Here is a 22,614-nt window from a genome sequence, read left to right on the forward strand (position 1 = left end):
TGTTCAGTATCTCTGTGACTATAGTAATTATATAGTAATTTGAACTATATCTCTTATTCTTTTCTAATCAATAATATTTCTGTTTTACTATTTTTATCCAGAACTGATACATATTCACATCAGTACAATTGTTTTAAAATTATACTTATTCTATACTTTGATTTTATTATTGTAGTGAATATTACTGCATAAAATTATTTTACAAGGAAAGGATATAAAATCCCATAAAAAAAGTTTGTGTTGTACAAAACCATTTAAAAATGTAAATATTGTAAGTGAAATGTGCATCCTTAAATGTTGGAAAGCTATTGTTTTGCAAATTTTAAAATGTATATATATAAATTGTTTATGTTGTTATGTAATTATATGCATTGCTTTAATTATAAAACCCTGTCCACATACTACTTGACAAAGCAAAGTGCATATTCAGAGTAGTTTATCAACTACTGCTGTGTATATCATGTTCCAGTGGTACTAGTAAAATAATTGCGCGACTTCTGCTGTGAAATTAGATTACTGTTTTAAATATTATTTTCTGTGTGTATGGACACAGACACACATCATGACAGTGTTACATAACATTGTTTATTGTAGGCTTTATTTATATTAATTTCATATTGATGAATTAACTAATTGATATCTTTTTTAATTTCAATGATTATTAATAAAACGTCAATTTTTCTTCACTTTAATTAATTACAGCTACTTTTGTATAAATAAAGAGTTTTATTTTTTGCCCTGTTATTTTGTAATAAGAGCAGTTGTTTTCTTAGTCAATGTATTTTAAAACATAAACATGATGAAAATATATTGCACTAAAAAATGTATATACAAGATAAATAAAATATAAATGTCTTAAATTTTTTGGTTTAAGTAATGATACTATGATGAACAGAGACACATGAGTTGTAGAATTATGTGTTAAAAGTTTAAAATAGGCGTGTAGTTATAAGCATTACATAATTTGTATATGTGTTATTACTAATAAAAACAGATAAAATACAGTAACCTATTTTAAACGGAGAACATTTCTTGTTTACAATGGATTGACAAGCATGTCACTTTGTTCAGTAGGACTAAACTCAGACTGTATTGTTGTGTTATATCTCCATTATCTGTCTATAACCATACAAAACAACAGTGCTGCACTTCTCCACAAATATGAACTTGCCTTGTCAAATAGTACACAATGGATGAAAGAAGTGAACAATGTTTTGATCTCTGTTTGTTAGTTTACTTTTTCTTTTTGTGTATATTAGGTATAAATAAATTTTAAATATTGGATTGATAATGTAACTACTATGTAATTTAGATTATGTATTTCCATGAGTACATGATTATGTATACCCATGATGTGTCAATAAACACATCGTGACATTTAAGAATTACTGATTCCAATAAATTGTAACACCTCATTTAAGCCACTTAGCTGTTACAGTACAATTTTCTTACAATCTGGCCAAGACTAATCCATAGTACCAGATTGAAGTTACTGAGTGATTTAAGACAGAGATGCACAGATATTCACCAACAGGCACTCCAACATAAATTGTCTGCTCCACAATTTTAACCCTTAGAGATTCCCTCCTACCCCTCATGGTTAGGAAGTCTATTAGCCTCCTCCCTACTGTGAGTGTAAGTAATATCATCTTACATGTAGGAATAACTTGTAATAATTATTCAACCTTAGAAGCTTCAGACCAACCTTAGAAGCTTCAGACCAACCTTAGAAGCTTCATAGGATGCCGAGTTACATAATACATCATTCTCAACTACATTTTGAGATCACAAAATGTATTTGATCCTGCTACAAGACCTATGACCCATTGCAACAGTCTGTTTAGCCCCAGAATAAGTAGTTAATTTATCCTATAAAATTATACTTTTACTTAGAATGAGCATTACCATTATTTTATTTTGGGTTATAACAGACTGCGAAAGCTTAATTATAATTCAATAGCAGGCTAACAATTCACAAGACAGCACCATTAATCAAACCCTATTGACTTAAGTTCATAGCCTAACATTGGCTCTTGCCTAACATCCAGCATTTGTCTAAAGTGAGGCAACTCTGCTCTTAAAATTTGATTTGCTGAAGTTACTGAAGTTTCCATATGGAGTAATTGCATGGTTCATTATTACAATAGTGTGCAAATTAATCCAGATGTTAATTAATAAAAAGTAACTATTTAGAAAAAATCATACCTTTCCTTCAGAATCTTGTTCAACTGATTGTTGAATATCAACTAGTGATGCATTTTCTCATCTGATGCTTTTCTAACAAATAAAACTCGTCCCTAAACATAAAAATATGAGTTGTCGGAAAAAGTAACATTTTTCCAGTGTTCTTTGGTCCAGTTAACAAGGGCTTTGGCCCTCAAGAGCCTTTTTTTACATGTTTATATTGCTAAAAGCTGCTTTTTAGCTGGCCAACAACCTTTCCACCCAACTGCAAGAAATCAGTGTCTACCAGTTGTCATTTGTAAATTTGTTTCACAGGCTGCTAATTCTCGATTTAAGTCCACAGCAGATAATTTTGGATCAAAATTAAGGGTAGTTAGTATTGGGGGTTAAAATTAGTTAAAATAGCATTCAACAAACCCACCGGGTTGGTCTAGTGGTTAACGCGTCTTCCCAAATCAGCCGATTTGGAAGTCGAGAGTTACAGCGTTCAAGTCCTAGTAAATCCAGTTATTTTTACATGGATTTGAGTACTAGATATTGGATACCGGTGTTCTTTGGTGGTTGGGTTTCAATTAACCACACTTCTCAGGAATGGTCGAACTGAGAATGTACAAGACTCTACACTTCATCTACACTCATACACATCATCCTCATTCATCCTCTGAAAAATTATCTAAACGGTAGTTACCGGAGGCTAAACAGGAAAAAGAAAGAAAAGCATTCAACAACACACTTAGAAGCTTACATCATTGTGTCATACAAGTACCCTCAGAAAGATAAACAATTTTTTAATGTTTTCTTGAAATTTTGAGAAATAAATAAAAAATTCCCATTGTTGGGATTAATTTGCACACTACTGAACAGAACGAATTGTAGATTGACGGGGGAGTCATCTGTACTGTAGAAAATATTTCAAACTGTACCTGTTTTATCTGCTTAAATTTAATGTCCATACTCATGCATATTATTTAAAATAAAATTGGCACTGCATTTTTTAAAAATAGTTTTTATAAAGCCACCCTGTTGTAAGTGTCCAATATTTCATCAATTAGTCTTAGAAATGCATCTTAATAAAATTGTTAAATTCAATACTGGTTAAAGTATTTTTATGGATCCATCCTCAGTGGCATAATTTTGAGTAAAGTAATAAATATGAAAAATAATGTTTATTAAATTTAATTTTTAGTTGAAAGGTGCATTATAAAGATTCGTCTATCAATAGTAAAAATAGGTTTATTAAAATTTGATATTTTATACTAAAATTACTGTAAAACTGACCTTTTTTCAAGAAATGCACACAGAATAAAAAATTATCATAAATAAAAGAATCTTTCATTCATTTCTTTCAAATTTAGTATATTTTTTAGTATTATAGTAATTAAGAATTTTAGCTGTTTTGTTAATGTTAAAAAATGACATTGAGTATTTTGTTTATTTATTTATTTCATTGTCAATTGAAAATTACTTATACAGTTTCATTCAACATACTTATCCTTGACACAGGTTATAAAGAAATCTTGAGCACTACCCACAAGTTCATATCATTATAACAGACAATTAATAAAAGAACTAATTAAAAATACAATATTTAACTAAATAAAAACACATGATTTTTGTAACATGATACATAAAAATTAAAAAAATAAACACAAAATTTAAATTGAAAAATTAATTTAAATAAAATAGACTTAAAAGAAAAAATACATAGAACCAGAATGTAAAATTATTTAAATTTACAATGAAATTCAATAAAATAGAATAAATTCATAAACTGAAAAATGAGAAAAAAATTCATAATGGAGAAATAAAAATAAAAAAAATGATAAGATAAGACAAGAAATATTCACAAGATAGGACAACTGAATAATATTTATGAATTTATACTGCCTTAGCATTCACTTAAATATTCACAGTTTTATATATATAAATTTTTTTAATGTAAAGTAGTATATTAATTTATTTTGTTGTATGCTATTCATTATAATACGTTAAATTTATTGTTATTAGTGTAGATCATTTTCTTTCAATTTGGTAATTTAAAATATATATTGTGTTTTACCCAATCATCTGTTTCTTTGATTAGATTACTATTTATTATTTGGATGTTAAAAGGGATTGGGTACTTTGTTAGAAAATATACTGGAGTAATAAGAAAATTGACAGTTGCAAACAGTTAATTCTGAAAAGAATTTGATATAAGTATTTCTTCCTACTGAAAGAGTATTGAACAGTGTATTTTTAAATTCAAAGTCGTTCATATATTTGTTTATGTGCAATATTTTCTTTAAATATATGAATCTCAAAGTAGGTACTTTAAATTCTTCAAATAACCGTGTACCGGGATATAACCTTGGTTTACCAAGAGCCGCGGTAATCAAATACTTCTGTAGTATAAATATCTTATTAAGATGGGCATCATATGTTGAATTTTGTATTTTTGTTTTAAATATTTTTGAACTCGATATAATTTTGTATTAATATATTATAATTTGTTAAAGACAAGGTGGGTGTATGTTAGAAATAGTGTAACACCTGTTAGAAATATGTTTTGTAATTTTAATTGATTTAAGTTTGGAATATGTTGCTTAGTAACCAATAAATAAGGACATAAATCAATGTGGAAGTTCGACAATTAAGTAATCTGAGGTAATTTCAGGTATAAGTCTGAATTATTAATAAATTATTTAGTAATATTGATTTTCCTGAGCGAGGTTTTTCTGAGATTTTTGTTAAGTTATTTCTTAAATCTTTTATTACATTTAATATTTCAGTAATATTTGTTGGGTTAAGAAACAGGCTATTAATAGAGGGTGGGATTATTGAAAGAGGCAGATTTAAATTATTTGTATTCATTTAGCGTTGCATTTGCATAATTTTCTCCTACATTTGTAAAGTATTAAAGTTATTAGGTTCAATTTTCGGTTGTGTAATTTCTTTTTTCATATCTAATATTTCATTAATACATTACCACATTTTCTTAATATTGTTTTTATTTAGTTACAATTTATTAAAATAATTTTTGCTTCTTTTTAGTTTTGTATTAAAAGGTTGTTTTAGTGATTTACAGTGCATTTCATAGCAGCTTTCATAGCAGCTACCATCCTCAGAGTGATCCATTATTTTAGTGGTTTATTTTTATGTGATATTTTAATAATTTCTTTATTTTTATTTAAGTAGTCAGTAAGTTTGTTGATAAAATTTGTTACTAATGTATCTATAGTATCAGTGTTATTATTGCATACGTTGTTACAGTTCTCTTTATAGATAAACTAGATTTAAGTTCATCATAATTTATTTTAATTATAATATCAGTTGTTTTATCTTTTACAAAGTTTTTAAGTTTCATATGAAAAGAAGTACAGTAATGGTTAGTGATAACACTCAAAAAAAATATGGTCGATGCAGCTGGTTAACTGCATTTCACCATCAAAACTGTTCTGTAATCATGTAGGTTTGTTTATATATGACTTAAATCCATATAGTTCCATAATATTAAGAAATTCATTCACCACGCTATTATCAAGAATATTCAGATTCGTATCCCCAATTAAAATTACATTATCCAGTCTTTATCTTCTGTAAATAAGCATCTTAGCTAATCGGGCAAGAATGTAAGTTCTGGGAAGGCAATTGATAAACTGCAATTAGTTTATGGTTCCCAACCCAGCGGGTTGGTCTAGTGTTGAATGTGTCTTCCCAAATCAGCTGATTTGGAAGTCGAGAGTTCTAGCATTCAAGTCCTTATAAAGCCAGTTACTTTTACACAGATTTGAATACTAGATCGTGGATATCGATGTTCGTTGGTGGTTGGGTTTCAATTAACTACACATCTCAGGAATGTGTTGAACTGAGATTGTAAAAAACTACACTTCATTTACACTCTTGTATATCATTCTCATTCATCCTCTAAAGGCTGAATTACCTGTATGGTAATTCCCAGAGGAAAAAACAGAAAAAAAATGTTTATGGTTTCCATTATCATATCTAAAATTAATACCAACTGAATTTGCATTTTCTAACTATGTGAGTAATCTTTTACTGCAGATTCATATAACTGGAAATTCAAGTTGTTATTTCAGAATTACTGATGAAGGTTTAATTCTAAAAAGTTAATTAAAAACTGATCTTTTTGTGACAATAATATTACAGTATGTTTAAATGACCTAACTGTCAAATTTACTGCCTTACATCATATTTTTATTAAAGTTATAAATTGTATTTTTTAGGTTCTCAGAATTATCAACCAGTTCAACATGCACCAGCCAAGGTACATGACTATTCATCATTAAATACATTTAATACAGCTCCCAGAGGATGGGCACCAAAAATGGATTACTACAGACCTGTTTTTCTTGATCCATCTGTAATAGTACCTACATTCACAGATTTTTAATATCTTGCTTTTTTTCTCATTTTGAATGTTTGAATTTAATAGGTACTGAAGAGTGAAAAAAAAAATGTATAATAAAATTAAGTACTGTTATTTTAATTATTAAATATATTTTAAGCTGGTTTGTTAATAATTTTAATTTCTTTATACCTTCATATTTATCTGTTTGTCACCAAATAATTTATTTTCTTGAAAAAGTTTGTGAGGTATAAATAATATATTTTAATCAAAAATTAATACATTGTAAAATAACATTCTTCATATATTATTATTATTCAAAAAAAATAATTTGAATAATATTTATCAGTTGTTTTGCATCTTTCATTTACTGGCATATTGGTAACTGCAAATTTAAAATTAAGGAATGGCAGAGAATTTTAAAATGAAAATGAAAATAAAAATGAAACTTGTTATTTTTTTATTACTTCACAGTTAAAAATAAAAGGGAGTTTTAATTGTAAATTACATACATCACAAATGTGCTTTAAAATAAATTGAATCACATATTCATAAATATAGTATATTGAATTATCTTTATAATTAGTTATTACTAAATGAAGTACTCTTAATGAGTGTATATGTAATTTACCACCTTATTTGAATGTTTATTCATAAATATTTCTTTGTTACAAACATACTGTGTTTTATGTGTTCAATAATAAAGACATTACACTTAGTTTTCTCTTTTTTAGTTTATTTTAACACTTATTACCTGAATTCTATCTGTATATCAGATTATATTATGATTTCTTAAGCATCTTTTATTAATTTTATTACTACCTACCATAATGTAATACACCAATTAATATAGTTCAAAATTAACTTGCACATGAATATTTTCTATACCATTTCAGAATACATTTTAAGTTACATTAAAAAAGTTAGAAAAACACATTTAAGATCCCAATAATTAGCACCTGTAAAACCAACATTTTCAGTTTCAACATTTTTTAGAAAGAAAACTTTCTAATTTTACAACATTTATTATATGTTGTAATATATCCTTTAATTAACTGCATCTGATTAAATTATAATATGTTTTTTATATAGTACATTGTTATAGTATTCAAAAATGTATGTTTAATCTACATGATGTAAAATTGTGCCAACAAAGTCTGGACCCAGAGCTGCAATAAGGAAGCATATTTTATCAGCAGCAACATCTGTACTGTTATATGCGGCCCCAGCCTGGAAGTCAGTTCAAGAGATTAAGAGACGCTTGGGCTTTTACAGTCATTCCAGCATAGACTGGCAATCGTGTCAGCTATGGCATACGAAATAGTATTCATGGTAGAGGTTGGAGTAATAGCCGGTGTGCCACCAATCAGCCTCATAAATAATTTGATTTGCAGAATTCATGATGGGGGTTCCCAAGAAACAGACAACCTAAATAATGCTGGAAGAATGGCAGGCATCCTGGGAAGCCTCAAGTAAAGGAGCGTGGACCAAGCGTCTGATTCCCTGACTTGAACCCTGGGTCCAGAGGAGGTGTGAGGGAGTGTTGTACTTTCTCATACAGTTCTTGTCAGGCCACAGGGGATTTGGAGCATACCTAAACAGGTTCAAAAGAAGACCTCACCTGACTATATATTGTGGAGCGGAATATAATCCGGAACATGTGTTCTTTGTTTGTGACAGATGGAATGCTTTTAGGATCTCGCCTGAAGTAGCCAGCTTGACATCGGAAAATGTGATAGAATTTATTTTTAAAATAAATACACGTGGGAACTGGAATCAAGTATGGTAGTAAATATTCTCAGTACAAAGGAAATAGAAGAGAGAACTGGAATACTGGTTGACTGAGCTGCATTCACGGTAGGATTTCTACAGTGCCGCCGGCGGAATGATAGTTTCTAGAAAAAATCTTCTGAGAGAGGCAGAAGCACACAACCAGAGGATGAAGGGATGAAGGACTGCTCCCTGCTGAGCTGTCCACTGGTCCGCACTTGCGTGGATCAGTGACAGTGATGACGCACAGGGACTCTGAATCCCCTGAGTCCAAAGACTCCCACCAGGGCATGGTAATGCTTCAATGCCAGTCTGGCCCTGGATGGGGGGAGTTGGTGAAGAGGTTTAGGTTTAGAGTCAATAAAGTGCAGGAACACATACGCACTTTAACTAACACCTTGCAGAACCTGTGGCGTGTCTGACATTGCTCCTTTGGGGTGTATGTAACTGGTATTCCCCCTCTTAGTAAAATTACAATGAAGAATGAAAAGAATTAATAGAAAAAATATTATAAAGTTATCAGCTGTGGTTAGATCCAAATGAAATTAAATACTTTAATGAATAAAAAAGCAGTTCTTTTAATTATAAAATAAAGAAGAAGAAATGATACTTGAGTGAATAGTTACTGTTTAGCGACTACAATGATAAATTGAGAATGGTATTTTCCCTGAATAACATAAAATTGTGAAATATAGCTTTGATTAACATATATGGAAAAATACTTATGGCATAAATAATGCCAATGACAACTAAATCGGTACGTAATCACTTTCTATCAGATTTATATTCCTGCTTCTAGACAAAGGCTTTGTCAAATATTATTATTGTGGTTTTCATCCAGTTCCTATATGACTGTCTTCCTCCCAACTTCTCTTCACCATTTCACTCTAGATTTTGTCTTCATATAGCCATGAACAGATTAAAGCATCACATAAGAGCAACAGTTGCAGGAAGGAAGTGAATAATTAAGTAAATCATTTCTACTCTAATTGAGTGCCTCTATTAGAGTACCTCTAGAGTGGCACTACTCTAATAGAGTGCCTGTAATAGGCTAATGTGTGATTATACATGGTCCAAGCACACAGTGGTTGTAGTGTACACTACTTAAGCACAAAATTTATCTCCTTTAGTGGTAATATGAGGGCTATTTTTTAAGTAAGGTTCATTTTTTAACAAAAACAAAACTAGTAAAGATATTGTAAAACACTTTTTTTTATTTCGCTCTTTATACTTTTCTACATAGAAAAGTGTAAAAGTCTACATTTTTCTATATGCTACTTTTCTATATCTTGTTTATTTATACATTTATCATAGCATTTTACTAAATTGTTCATGCCCACATCATAGAAATCAGTTGCCTGTGAAGACAACCAGTCTTCAACCGTTGTTTTCACTTCTTCATCGGTGTCAAAATGCTGACTAACAAGAAACTATTTCAGGGTGCAGAACAGGTGGTAATCGCTTGGCGCAAGGTCCAGGCTATATGGTAATTGGTGCATTTGCTCCCATCCAAAAGATTTGATTAACTCTAGAGTTTGAGCAACAGAATGAGGTTCTGGATTGTCATGCAGCAACAAAACTCCTGATCACAGTAGGCCACGTAACTTATTCTGTATGGCACGCCAAAGCTTTGTAAGGTCTCGCAGTACACAGCTGAGTTTATTGACTAATTTATTGAGCTGGGCATAAAATTAACAGAACAGCATGTCTATCCCAAAACACAGTTGACATAATCTTGTGTGTTGACATAATCTGCTGGGCTTTCACTGTGATGGAGATGTTGTGTGTTACCATTTCAATGACTGCCACTTTGATGGTGGAGTGATGTGAGAAACCCATGTCTATCCCCTATGACAATATGGTCCAAACGTTCATCTCCTTCCTCACTGTATTGGTCAAAAATGTTAAAGCACTAGCCATTCTCCTTCTTTGGTGTTGTTCAGAAAGCAGCCTTGGGACCCATCGCAATGGCGGGCCGCTCAATTATTTGAAACATTTCAACTTCACAATATAAACCATGCACAGTGACACTGCAACAGCAAATGGGATCTGCATTTGTGTAAGGCATGCTGCAATTGTGCATGCAGGGTGTATGCATGTTTTGACAGCCACACAAAATTTACATAGCCACAGCCAATGGAACCTTACTTAAAAAAGTAGCACTTATATAATGAAAATCAATTTTACTAATAATATGATACAGAATGTTATTTGCCATGTAAACAGATAATAAAAAGCTCCATTTTGTAATTTTCTTTTGCTATGGTAATTGATAAAATACATCTCCTCATAATCTCACATTCATATCTTCCAAGTAAATTTCTTGTATGATATCCACTTCCAAGTACAGTACCACAATATGACACACCTTTTTGTCTATTACTTACGTGTAATTATGACAATTTAAAAAAAAAATTGCTGTTCAAGAATAGAAATATCATAAATATTTATTGTATTTTTACTGATTTATAATTTACATGTATTGTACATACAGAATATGTGATAAATATATTGTGTAAATATAAAATATTGTTAAGTAATAATAAATTACATAAATAAATAAAAATTATAATTTTACAATTTGGGAGTCAAAAATAACTCAGTTCTGTTAGTAAGATATTCAAATATTCTTATCGTAATTCAATTACATATCAATCAAATTTAAAAAAATACTTCTTTCAGTTTTCCTTTTCTTTTTTCTTCTAACCTAGAAACAAAAATCAACCCAATAACCATAAACCAAAACCTGTAACCCTATAGTTCATAAACATAATTATTTTACGATAATATTGTTTGCTTTACTACAACGTAGCTTAATTACAGTTATAAATGTAAAATTCAAGTATTATTACCAAAACACCAGAAGTTAATGTCTTGTATTTTAGATCAATAATATATTTGTAGATTTCACTTAATTAACTTCTTAAACTGTTTCCTTTTTAAATTTACAGACAATGTTATTTTAGACTACTCTTCACTGATTTTTAGGCAAGACCTTACCATTGAAAACGTTTTTATGGATACATAAAATATGATACCTCCCATTATTGTCTCTGAAAAGACCTTAAAAACTTGCATATTTGTTTTTATTGATAAATCAAGTATTTCATTATTTTTAATTAAATGAACTTTTGGTTTTTAGAAGTTTAATACCTGATATCATGATTTCTTTCAATTTAGTTTAACAGTCAGTTTGATTTTAGATGATTAATATTAGTAGTACATGTGATTTATCAAGTAAATGAATATCTCTACAAGTTTTTCAGTATTATTTGTTAATAGCTGCTATTGGTCAAATTGCTTCTCATGTTCTCTTTAATTACATTTATCTCCATCAAATTTATGTTTGTTTTAATATTATGAAGGTAACTTTTTTTTTATGTATGTTGCATTATACATTCTGTGTACCTTACCATTAGAATCGTCAGTCTACTTTTTTTATAGATATTTATTAATTAAAACTGGCACAGTCTGGTTGACAGCAATTACAATCACCATTTTCTTTTTTATGTTCAGTTATGTCTGAAGAACAATGAATTTTTATTTGCTTTACATTTCGGGGAGAAAATGTTTACTGGAAGGAGAGTAGCAAGGCTACGTTACTGTTTGATAAAGAGTATTATATATTATTTGAACAATCTCATATTTTAAGTGTTAATTACATTTTCTTTTTGTGATACATTTTTTAACTTTTTGTTGTTAATTGTTTCTATTTACTTACCAGTTTTTAGGTTTCATTTGATTTGCTGTTTATTTTCTTTGTTAACACAATATCATTCTCTTGTATGCTTAAATTTTTTGTTTTTGTCTTGTTATTCACAATTGTTATATTTATGTCTCCATTACAGTTTGTTTCTGCCAAGATCATAATACGAATCGCTTCATTTCTTGGCTCTTTAAAATTTCAACACTTTAATTTTAAGGATTATTAAAATATTTTACATACTTATAATGTATTTTTCAATTAATTGTGTTTATTTTTTTTAGATTGTTATAATATTGTTTTATAGTAATAAAATTGTTTTTAAATATTAAGATTTATTTTTCTGTTTGATGATATATACAGACAATACATTTTCTTATTCATTAACTAATAATACAGTTATAATATATATACATTTATATACTCTAGCATCCCCAGTCACATCCCCAGTTTTCGCCCACGCTATTTTTTCTGTTTTATGTTTTTTTAATCAAATAACCAGAGGCAAGTACAGCCAGTCATGTCACACAGACAGTAGCAGAGGCAGTGACTAGCCTAGAGTTGGTTGAGCCGTTGTGCACTGTGCCATACATAGCCACACCCCTTAAAAAAATTGAAATCAAAAATCCTCAAAAATGGTTTTTAAATATATGTAAATGAAGAATATTTGCAAGCCCAAAAAAAATTGAGCTTTCCCATCACAGTCAGGGGCTATTTAACCGGTCATGGCTCGCTTACATAAATGAAGAATATTAGCAAGCTCAAAAAATAGGGCACCCCTGTTTGTTCATTAAAGTCATGCTTGTGAGAATAATAATGATAAATAAAAATTAAAGCCTGTTCAATTTATAAAAAATATCAGTGTATTGTAATTTCTTCAGAGTAACAGTTTGGTCAGTACAGGATCCGAAACTTTGAGTGATATAAGAATGTGGATTTCAAAGCAGTCAGCCTTCATCATAAAAATATTAGTTATATATGGTTACCCGTTCTTTGTACAGGTAAAAATTGTATTTTCAGTTCTTATTACCTGACAGCCACCATTAGGAAGTGACCGTACTTCGTTTCTCCTTTTTTTAATTGCTTTTATTTTATGTTTTTTAATCAAATAACTGAAGACAGGTCCAGCCAGTCACATTGTACATTCATTAACAGTGACTGTGTTTGTTAAGCCGCCATGCCGTACACCGTCGCAACCCTTAAAAAATCCAAATTCAAAAAACCTGAAAATGGTTTCTAGATATTAATCTGAAGAGTATTTGCAAGCCCCAATCTAAAGAATATCTTGTTTAGTACAGTCAGAATTGGGAAAATCTGCAAGCATTGTTAATTTTTTTTTTACCTTTCTTCCCGCCTTTCAATGCTGAATTTCAAGAAATCTAGAAATTAATTTTTAGATATTTACATAAAAATTATACATACCAAAAATCAAGATGAGAAATTAAAAAAAAAGCCAGGTTTAAAAAAAAATTAAAAACCCATTTTAACCCTTCAAACTCGGAATTTCAACAAATTTAGAAATTAGTTTTTAGATATTTACATACAGAATATACACATAAAAAATCAAGTTGATATACATGATATTGAGTTGAAAAAAATAGTAATTTAAACACTGAATTTCAAAAAATCCTTTCTTAGTTTGCTGGGCATTGATGAATCAGTCAGTTAGGAAATGTTCTTTTATATATACATATATGTATATATATATATTCTAATATAAGAATTACAATGATTTTGTTAAATGAGAGTGATTAGCAGATTCTTATAGTATTTTTCATGCCGATTTCAAATATGAAATCAGAATTCTTCTATCATTCTTAGTTTTTTTTTTCTAACTACCATTCTTATTTTCAGGTAGTATCATCCATGAACTCCATAAGCATAGCATTTTTTGAACATACTTTATTATATTATTTATCAACTAAATAGCTTTTTTTTATTTATTACAGTCCCTTAACTGTTGTCACATTAATTTGTTACACATTAATCATCATGTTTATTATTTACACAATTAAAACGAACAAGAATGTGATTTATTCTTCCTATTTTCATCTTACTGTAAACATATCATCCACTCACTTAGTTACTTCTGTCATTATTATATTTACTTATAAACTGTCGTGCAGACTAGAGAAATATTTTTCATTCTCAATCAAGTACAAGTTCTTAGGTGTGTAACATTCACTTTTGTAGGTGGCTTTCGTATTTGCAGGTATATATTGTTCAGAAAACTGAGTCTATGTTTATTAAATTATTGTGTTTCTTTTTAATCAATATTAGTCATTCTAATTTATTAACAATGCCTCGCAGTTGCATTAATCATCCAAACAATTTCTGCTACACCTGTGGTGAGGTAGCATTAAAGTCTCAGAAAATAAATATAATTCACTGATAAAAAAGTCATATGAACTGTACTTTGGATGTAAATTAGATGATCTGGCCAAATCTTGGGCTCCTCATATTTGCTGTGCTTCTTGGTTAATATTGTTGACTGGTTGGCTAAATGGATCTTGTCACATGCCATTTGCAATTCCAGTAGTTTGGAGAGAACCAAAGAATGACACCACAGACTGTTTTTTTTTTTTGTGTAATAAAGATATCTGGAACCCACCGAGTTGGTCTAGTAGTGAATGCTTATTCACAAATCAGCTGATTTTGAGGTCAAGAGTTCTAAGGTTCAAATCCTAGTAAAGGCTTTGAACTTTTATACAGATTTGAATATTACATGGTGGACACCAGTATTCTTTGGTGGTTGGGTTTCAATTAACCACACATCTCAGAAATGGTCACCTGAGACTGTACAAAGAATACACTTCATTTATTCTCATACATATCATTCTCATTCATCTTCTGAAGCAATCCCGATGGTGGTTCCATAGGCTAAACAGAAAAAGAAAAATATCTGGGATAACAGCTAAACCTAGTCACACTATTAAAATTGTTCTCTCAGTATGAAAACTTAGTACTGTAATGATGTGGACATATGCACCATCCTGACGAACGGCAACTTTTTATTGATTTATCAAAGCTTAGTTTGAAAGCTGTTCAACTTCACATTGGAAATCAATACCATTAGCATACGCTGTTCACATGAAGGAGTTTTATGAAAATATGAAACTTGTATTGAGCAGGATTCAGTATGAGAAATATTTATGGCGTATTTGTGAAGATCTTAAAGTAATACTGCTTTTACTTGGACTGCAACTTGGATACACAAATTCTGTTGCTTTATGTGCAAATGGAACAGCAGGGATAGGAAAAACCATTACATAAAAGGGCAGTGGCCAAAGAGAGAGGTACTGACTGTAGGAGAGAAGAATGTTGTTTGTCAGGTATTAGCAAAACCAGAAAAAGTTTTTCTGCCACTACACATTAAACTAGGTTTATTCAAAAAAGTTGTTAAAGCAATTGATCGTAGAGGTCAGGGGTTTCTAAAAAACAAATTCCCTAATATAAGCAATGCTAAAATATAGGAAGGTATATTTGGTAGACCACAAAGAAAACTAATGAGTCATCCAGCGTTTGAAGAATGTTTGAATGACTTGCTGCATGGAAATCATTTCAAAATGTATTAAACAACTTCCTTGGAAACCATAAGGCCTGTAACTACAGAGAACTTGTGAGTGAACTCCTTCAAAATTACAAAGGGCTTGGGTGTAACATGTCACTCAAAATCAATTTCTTACATTCATATTTGGATCTTTTCCCTAAAAATCTTGGCACTATCATGGAGATGAATATGGAGAATGCTTTCACCAGGAATGTACAATGGAAACATGATACCAGGGAAAATAGAACCCAAAAACATTAGCAGACTACTGTTGGAATCTAAAGAGGGAACTACCTTTAGCAAATTACAGCAGAAAATTGAAAACAAATAGATTTTAGGTGAGTACAAAATCCATGTAATGGATTCTCATATTATTTTCACCATACATTTTTTGTTTCAAAAGAAATTTCAATTACAAAAAAAACTTCCTCCAATAGAAAAAATCTATTAACATAAAAAAATAGTATAAGAATCAGAAATTCACTCTCATTTAACAAACAAAAAATTAAAGTTTGTTGACCAGTGTTATTGATGCATGGTTACTCTTCTGTATTGTTCCCGAATGTTATAACCTACAAAATCATATTTTTGTTTTTAATAGGTCAACAAATAAATACCATACACTAAACTCTTTGCCAAGTACTTCTCATCTCAGTAAACGCATTGCTCCAAAAATTTTAACTTTACTACAGTGCACCCATATTTTCATTACCATTTTTTATTTTACACGGAAAGAGAAAGAAAAGATTTTTTATTTCTACGAAAAGTGAAATAATTTGGTTAACTGATTCCTAGCGTTTGAAGTAAGGAAAATATTTAATAAAACATATGTCCAAAAGAGCTTTGTTATCGAGTTCCAACTGCGAAAAATTTTGCCCGGATTTCGGTTCCCTCCGTGTGAGGTCATACTGAAATTTTTATACCCTAATATAAGGGTAAACTTAATTTCTTGTGTTTTTGATCAGAAAAGTCGAATAAAACAGGTCCGAGAACTGTATCTCCCGTTGTTTTCATGACATCCAACGTAAAATGGAAAAATTCAGTAACCAAAAACACGATTTTTTTAGGTTTGAAGTACATTGTTAAATGACTGATAAATGCATAAATTTTATTACCAATATATTTGTAGAAAATTTATTTCTGAGGTAACTGTAATAAGTTTATGAAAAAATTTAAAAAATCAACTTAAATTATTAAAAACAAAACTTAACAGAAAAATTATCCGAATTTATAAAAATTAAAAACAGCTGTTTTTATTACAATAAATGTAGACCTTTGAAAAATTAAAATATTTTTCATTTACTTTAAAAAATAAATACTCACTGTGGTTTATACTGTATTAATTTACAGTGAATTTTCGAAAGTTCCACCAGTGACGTCGATGCACTTTTCAACTTGTCTACATTTTCTGCCGCTTTTTCAAAAGATGCTTCATCCGATGAAGTGTCTTATTGTTGGAAAAGCGAGTAGTTTAATTTTCTATAACTTTACTTGCTATGCTATTTAAAATGGCAGATACTGAACAAAAGTACAATAATTATGTAATAATAAGGAAATTTCTTGACTTGCATCCTACTGTACTAGGAAAAGGTACAAGACTTAAAAGGTACGTACAAGTAGCCGCTTACATGTACTGTAATGTTAATTAGATATTTTCTACTGTTTATATGGTGCACCAACATATTTTTAATTACAAATACTACTATCATTTAGCACTATAGTGTCCAAACTGAAAATGTCCCTGATAAAGAAGATAATTCTGTTTGCAAAACGTAAATTAGGTTATGTTAGCAGGAATGTCTCGCTTATGTTAGTGTCTAAACAGAATTATGTTATACTTAATATTTCTGCTACTCCAAAATACTGATTTGTTTGTTATATTCACTAGGTTTCAACCTGATGACTAATAAACCAGAAATAATTGCTAAAAAACTGTCAAAAGGGTTGCATAACTTTGATTATCAAGAAAGCAAAATTAAGTGGCATTAGTCATACATAATCAGAAATTATCATACAAAATTTATTAATCGAAGATATCAAGCAGACAATAATTCTGAAAAGAATATAAGACATTTTCCCCCAGAATTGACTAGATATATAACCAAAGCAACATATAATGTAATGGCATCATGCAATTAGGATAAGAATGACTTAAATAACAAAAAATGAAAAATCTTTTTTTGCCCTGAGAAAGTATCATAGTTACATAAGAGGAACAAAATTATGTTAAAAAATTACCTGTCATTTCAGTAAGATACTGAAATTTAGGATTCATCAGGTCCTTACCTCCCTGCAACCATGCACAAAATTAGGTTTCATCAGTTTCGATGATTTTCATCAAAATTCAGATTGGAGATATAAAGCAGAAAAACAGGCCAACATATACACATCCTTCCAGAATTTTTCAATGTTAAAATTATGTTTTTTGGTACAGGAGGATCATGAAACATTAAGATGTGAAAAACCCTATCGTGCATTTGACCGTGTTAGCATACTTTAATTTACTCTCATATATTAATATATTTCCTTTATGTATACCATATAGCTCTATAAAATACAACTACGTAAGGGAAAGTAAAAAAGTGTCATAAAACATAGTATTGTGTTAGGTCACCTCAACCAGTACGGGTATTACACCTAACATGCATACACTGTGTGTGGCAGATGGTCCCAAAGTCAGTCTGTTAAGAGTTTTGATAAATCTACTTCTCAGCAGCAAGGTATGTAGATACCTTGCTGCTGGAAACTAAGACAAGATTTTTTTTTTCCATAGGGCATGTATGGTTTTTATTTTTGAGCATAATTTGTCTACCTAATATGTTTCCCAACACTAATCTGCAAAGCAAATAAAGTATAAAATGTTTACCAACAGCTTTTGTAAACATATTAAGAAGATAATGAATTCAATGGTTGTTGACAATGGTAGTTATTGACAATATTAAACATTGACTGCTGCAATCCTCTGGAAAATTGTTGTGAATATGATCTTCTCAGGACAGAATACATAAAATATAATTTTAAGAATAATGCAAAACTTAAAATTATTGCCTAAAAAAAATTCAATGTTGTTAACTTGAACAAGATAAACTGAGTGGATTAATTACTGCAAGTGGTTTCATTTCTGTTATTGCATATTATCGCTTCAACAAAGGACACCGAAAAATTGCATTCCTTAAAATTCTTATAAATATTATTTATTTACTCTTTACTATTATACTATTTACAAAATAAGTAAATTTTATGTCATAAACAATAATTTTGACTCTGCTATGAAATTTAGAATAGTTGTTGAAAATTTATACAAAATTTAGTGAGATTACAATTACAAAATCGATAATAAACTTTACATAAGGACTATTTATTTCTACTCTTTACACTAGCTTATACTTTTATTAAGGAACAGTGAAAACTTGTTCCCTGTTCATAGTGAACTCATCAAATAGCTTCTCGTACTTGATCACAGAATGGAATACTGTTGCAAATCAGATTTTTGTCATTAAGTAATCTTTCTTTCTATGCTCAACTGTTACTGCACATACTATTCAATTGTTATCACACATTTCGCACTTCCTGATCCTTGATAGTATTTATGCCTCTGGCCATAGGACTTACCCTGATGTAACAGCAGCCTGTCCATTATTTATTTTTATTTTATTTTTTATTTTTTTCATTAAAATGTAACAGTTTCAAGCATCTACAAGTGTTGTCTGATCCTTCTACAGTATTCTAACAAATTTTTTCATAGTTCCGCTTTGTTGCTTCTGGATTTTTATTTTTTTTCAATTTAACTGTCAATTTACACTCTTCGTTTTTTCTCTTATCTCACACTTTCCATTACTAGAACCTTCTGTACACATCACAGTATATTTAAAGTACACACTCATTTTAATTGTCTTTATATAAGACAACCTTTTTTTTACAGTATTATTAAAGTAAATTTATTACTCATTTAAAATTGAAGATAATTATTTTTATCCACAATATATACAGAACCATTAAATTAATGGTTTACCCATTAATTTCTCAAAAATAACCCAAAAATAGTTTCTAAAGAATTTTGGTGTTTCAAATCTGCTAATTTCACATGCTCTTTCTCATAGAGCGTTTGAAAAATGTTGTGTACAATAATAATCACCATTAAAAATGAAATTTTAAAAAAATTACAGACCTTCATTATGACACAGAAAGTTATTCACAAATATTATTAAAGTGAAAGCTTATAGTGAACGTTCAGTGATTTTAAAGGTTTGCTCTAAAACTTAAATGAACATCTTTTAGAATTAAATAAATTTTTAACTATCAATTTTATTTTTATTTATGTGATTGATCACTCAGTATTAGTTATAGCATAAACATACATGCTACTGTGTTGTAGTAGGGATGAAAATTGTTTTACTTAGTATTTACCGATTCCTATTTTTATAATCTTAATATTATAATTTATGCTAGTATTATTCATACTTTTTTAATACTTTCTGCTAATATTATTTGTTATGAATTAATTTATACCTTACAAGTCAGACAAGTTATACAAATCAGAAAATTTTACACCCTTACCTTTGACCGTAAAAATCTTGTCGTTATTAAATTACTTAATTGCACTTCTTTTTTTGTTTTATTTTTTATAATGCGGTAATACTTGACATTTTTTAATTATCTATAGTTTTGAGATGAATGCTAGATTATCTAACATGTTGAATTGACAATATTTAACGCATTTTTTCTCTATGAAAATATTTGTTATTCTGTTTCTTTACCTGTTGTAGTTTTTCTTATGGCTGTGATCATTTATTCTCTCCTTAGTAACAACAAGTCTAACTCCAATTTCAGTGACTCAACTCCCTTTTTATTTTTTTAGCATTGTGAAAAATGGCAAGCCTGACTGGGATTCAAACGTAGAATGTACTGGATGAAAGACAGAGACACTAACACTCCACCATGGAAATTTGTATGTATAAAGCACCTAAATACAAGAGGTACCAGTCTAAAGTTTCTCTGATTAGAATAATAATGAAATTCGCAGTACATCCAGTTCCTGTGTTGGATAAAAAGAATGACAATTTCATTTATAGGGCTAGATATCACTAGTATTTTGGTCAGTTTGCCGTGCTCAGTGAAGAACGCCACAAGAAATTACTTCAATCATCCCTTTCGCTAGTTAACCGGTCATCTGAGCTCATTAACCTTAAATATGACCATTTTATTTTTGGGAATAACTTGTGATTTATGACAAATTGTTTGCAATGTTTATCATTATGCCGCTAACATACATACATAATTGTTTAAAGATTCGTTAGTTAGCTTTTCCTGCTAAAGCAAGTAACAGCGAACACATATACAATAGCTTAAAGATTTTAAAGCATTGGGAAAGGATATAAAAAATTGAAATTTTCTGTCATATACTTAATGGAAATTTATTTGATGTACTCTAGATGCATGATAAAAATTCATTTTTTGAGGTTTTTTTTATTATTATTTACCCATTTTCGATGCATTGAATGAAAATTAAAGAAAAAAAAAATAGACTTTGTGTAATATTTTTCATAACTTAAAAAGAATACCCCCATTGCCATCTAGCAAAAACAATTAGTTTTTCAATTGAAAACATATCAGCTTTAAAAAAAAAATTGTGAGAAATAAGAATATAAAAAAAAATAGAAATTCAAACAGCTTTTTGCAGAAAACATTTGGGTAGATTTCATAAGAAAGCTACCTATTGTATTGGTAATGAACACAATTGAAAGTCTGATAAAACATTAACAAGATAACAAGATGAATATTACAGAACTTCACAAGTTCTAACCTTTCCCTTTTACCCTTTCCCCTCCCCCTTTTCCGGTCCACTTTTACTTTTCCCATTTTCCTCTCCCCATTTTCATCTTGCCATATTCACTTTCCCCTTTATTTTTCTCCATTTCCCATTTTCATTTGCTTTCCCATTTGTCTTTCCCTTTTCTTTTTACTTCTTTCCCCTTTCCATTTCCTTTCCCCCGCTTTCCCCTTTTTTCTTTTGTTCATTTCTCCCGTCTTCCCTTTTTACCTTCTTCCCTTTACGTTTTCCGATTTTTTCCTTTCCCCTTTTTCTCCGCGTTTAAATCGGTCCAGTAGTTTTTAGCTTATAGCGGACACACATATCGGAAACATTGAAATGCAATCGTAAAATATTTAGTATAGTGTGTGTTGCTTTTACAACAAATAGCGCTGTTTTAAAAAAAAAAAAATTTACCTGTCGCAAGGTATATAAAAACACGCGCGTATTCGAATGCAACGTTGTGTCAAAATTTCAAATCAATCTGAGAAGAACTTTCGGAGATTCAAGATTTTGAACAAACGAACATTTACATTTTTATTTGTATATATATATATATATATATATATATATATATACATATATATATATATATATATATATACATTTTTTTTTTTTTTTCACTTTCTTGTGGGCACGATAACTGCCATAATTTTGCGCTATTCACTTTCAAATTGATACGTAAAATATAACAACCCAAAATCTCGTTCGAGTTCGTTAATGGGTAAAATCGAACCATGGGGGTGGCAATGGGGGAGCTTTTTCGAAAAAAACAAAATATTGCTATAACTTTCTTATTAAGTAAAATATCGAATTCGTTTAAAGTTCCTACTATTCTTTGGATAAAGACCTAAACCCTATCTAAGTAAAGGTTTTTGTTATCACCAACCATTGGCACAAGGGATGGAAAAATGGGGTTTTGAAGAAAAAACTCATACCTCCCTTAATAGGCACAGTATCGAATCGGTTTAAAGTGGTCGTTAGTCCTCTAAACATTACCTAAAACTTTTATCTGAAACAATTTTTGATATGACCAACCCTTACGGCAAGGTATGACCAAAATTTTGCTGGAATTGTAAGATGGGATTTGTCGTATGCTAATCATGTGAAATTTTTTTCATGTTCAACCATTGCCGTTTTGAATAGATTTGAAGTTTTTCTTAACTTTAAGGTGGAAATCTTTTTTATCCCGTACTTAGCATCGGTAAAATCTACCTCCGCTTTCCGGCGAGCCGAAGGGATTTTTTTTT

At 29.8% G+C, this 22,614-nt stretch overlaps 2 protein-coding genes across 5 annotated transcripts in view; one reads left to right on the top strand and one right to left on the bottom strand.

Moving 5' to 3' along the window:
- LOC142322316 (uncharacterized) overlaps positions 1 to 6,696 on the top strand; it is a 264,731-nt gene extending 258,035 nt beyond the window's left edge. For all 4 annotated transcript variants that reach the window (XM_075361256.1, XM_075361257.1, XM_075361254.1 and 1 more), the window contains one exon: positions 6,411 to 6,696. In XM_075361256.1, the coding sequence (XP_075217371.1) occupies positions 6,411 to 6,577 (167 nt within the window). In that variant the 3' untranslated portion in view covers positions 6,578 to 6,696. The remainder of the gene's footprint in view (positions 1 to 6,410) is intronic.
- Positions 6,697 to 10,912: 4,216 nt separating this feature from the next.
- The window catches only part of LOC142322317 (ras-related and estrogen-regulated growth inhibitor-like), an 86,560-nt gene continuing 74,858 nt past the window's right edge, over positions 10,913 to 22,614 (bottom strand). The window contains exon 6 of the mRNA XM_075361259.1: positions 10,913 to 11,009. Coding sequence (XP_075217374.1) covers positions 11,005 to 11,009 — 5 coding nt within the window. The 3' untranslated portion in view covers positions 10,913 to 11,004. The remainder of the gene's footprint in view (positions 11,010 to 22,614) is intronic.

Source organism: Lycorma delicatula, chromosome 3, assembly GCF_047948215.1.
Source record: "Lycorma delicatula isolate Av1 chromosome 3, ASM4794821v1, whole genome shotgun sequence".
NCBI lineage: Eukaryota > Metazoa > Arthropoda > Insecta > Hemiptera > Fulgoridae > Lycorma > Lycorma delicatula.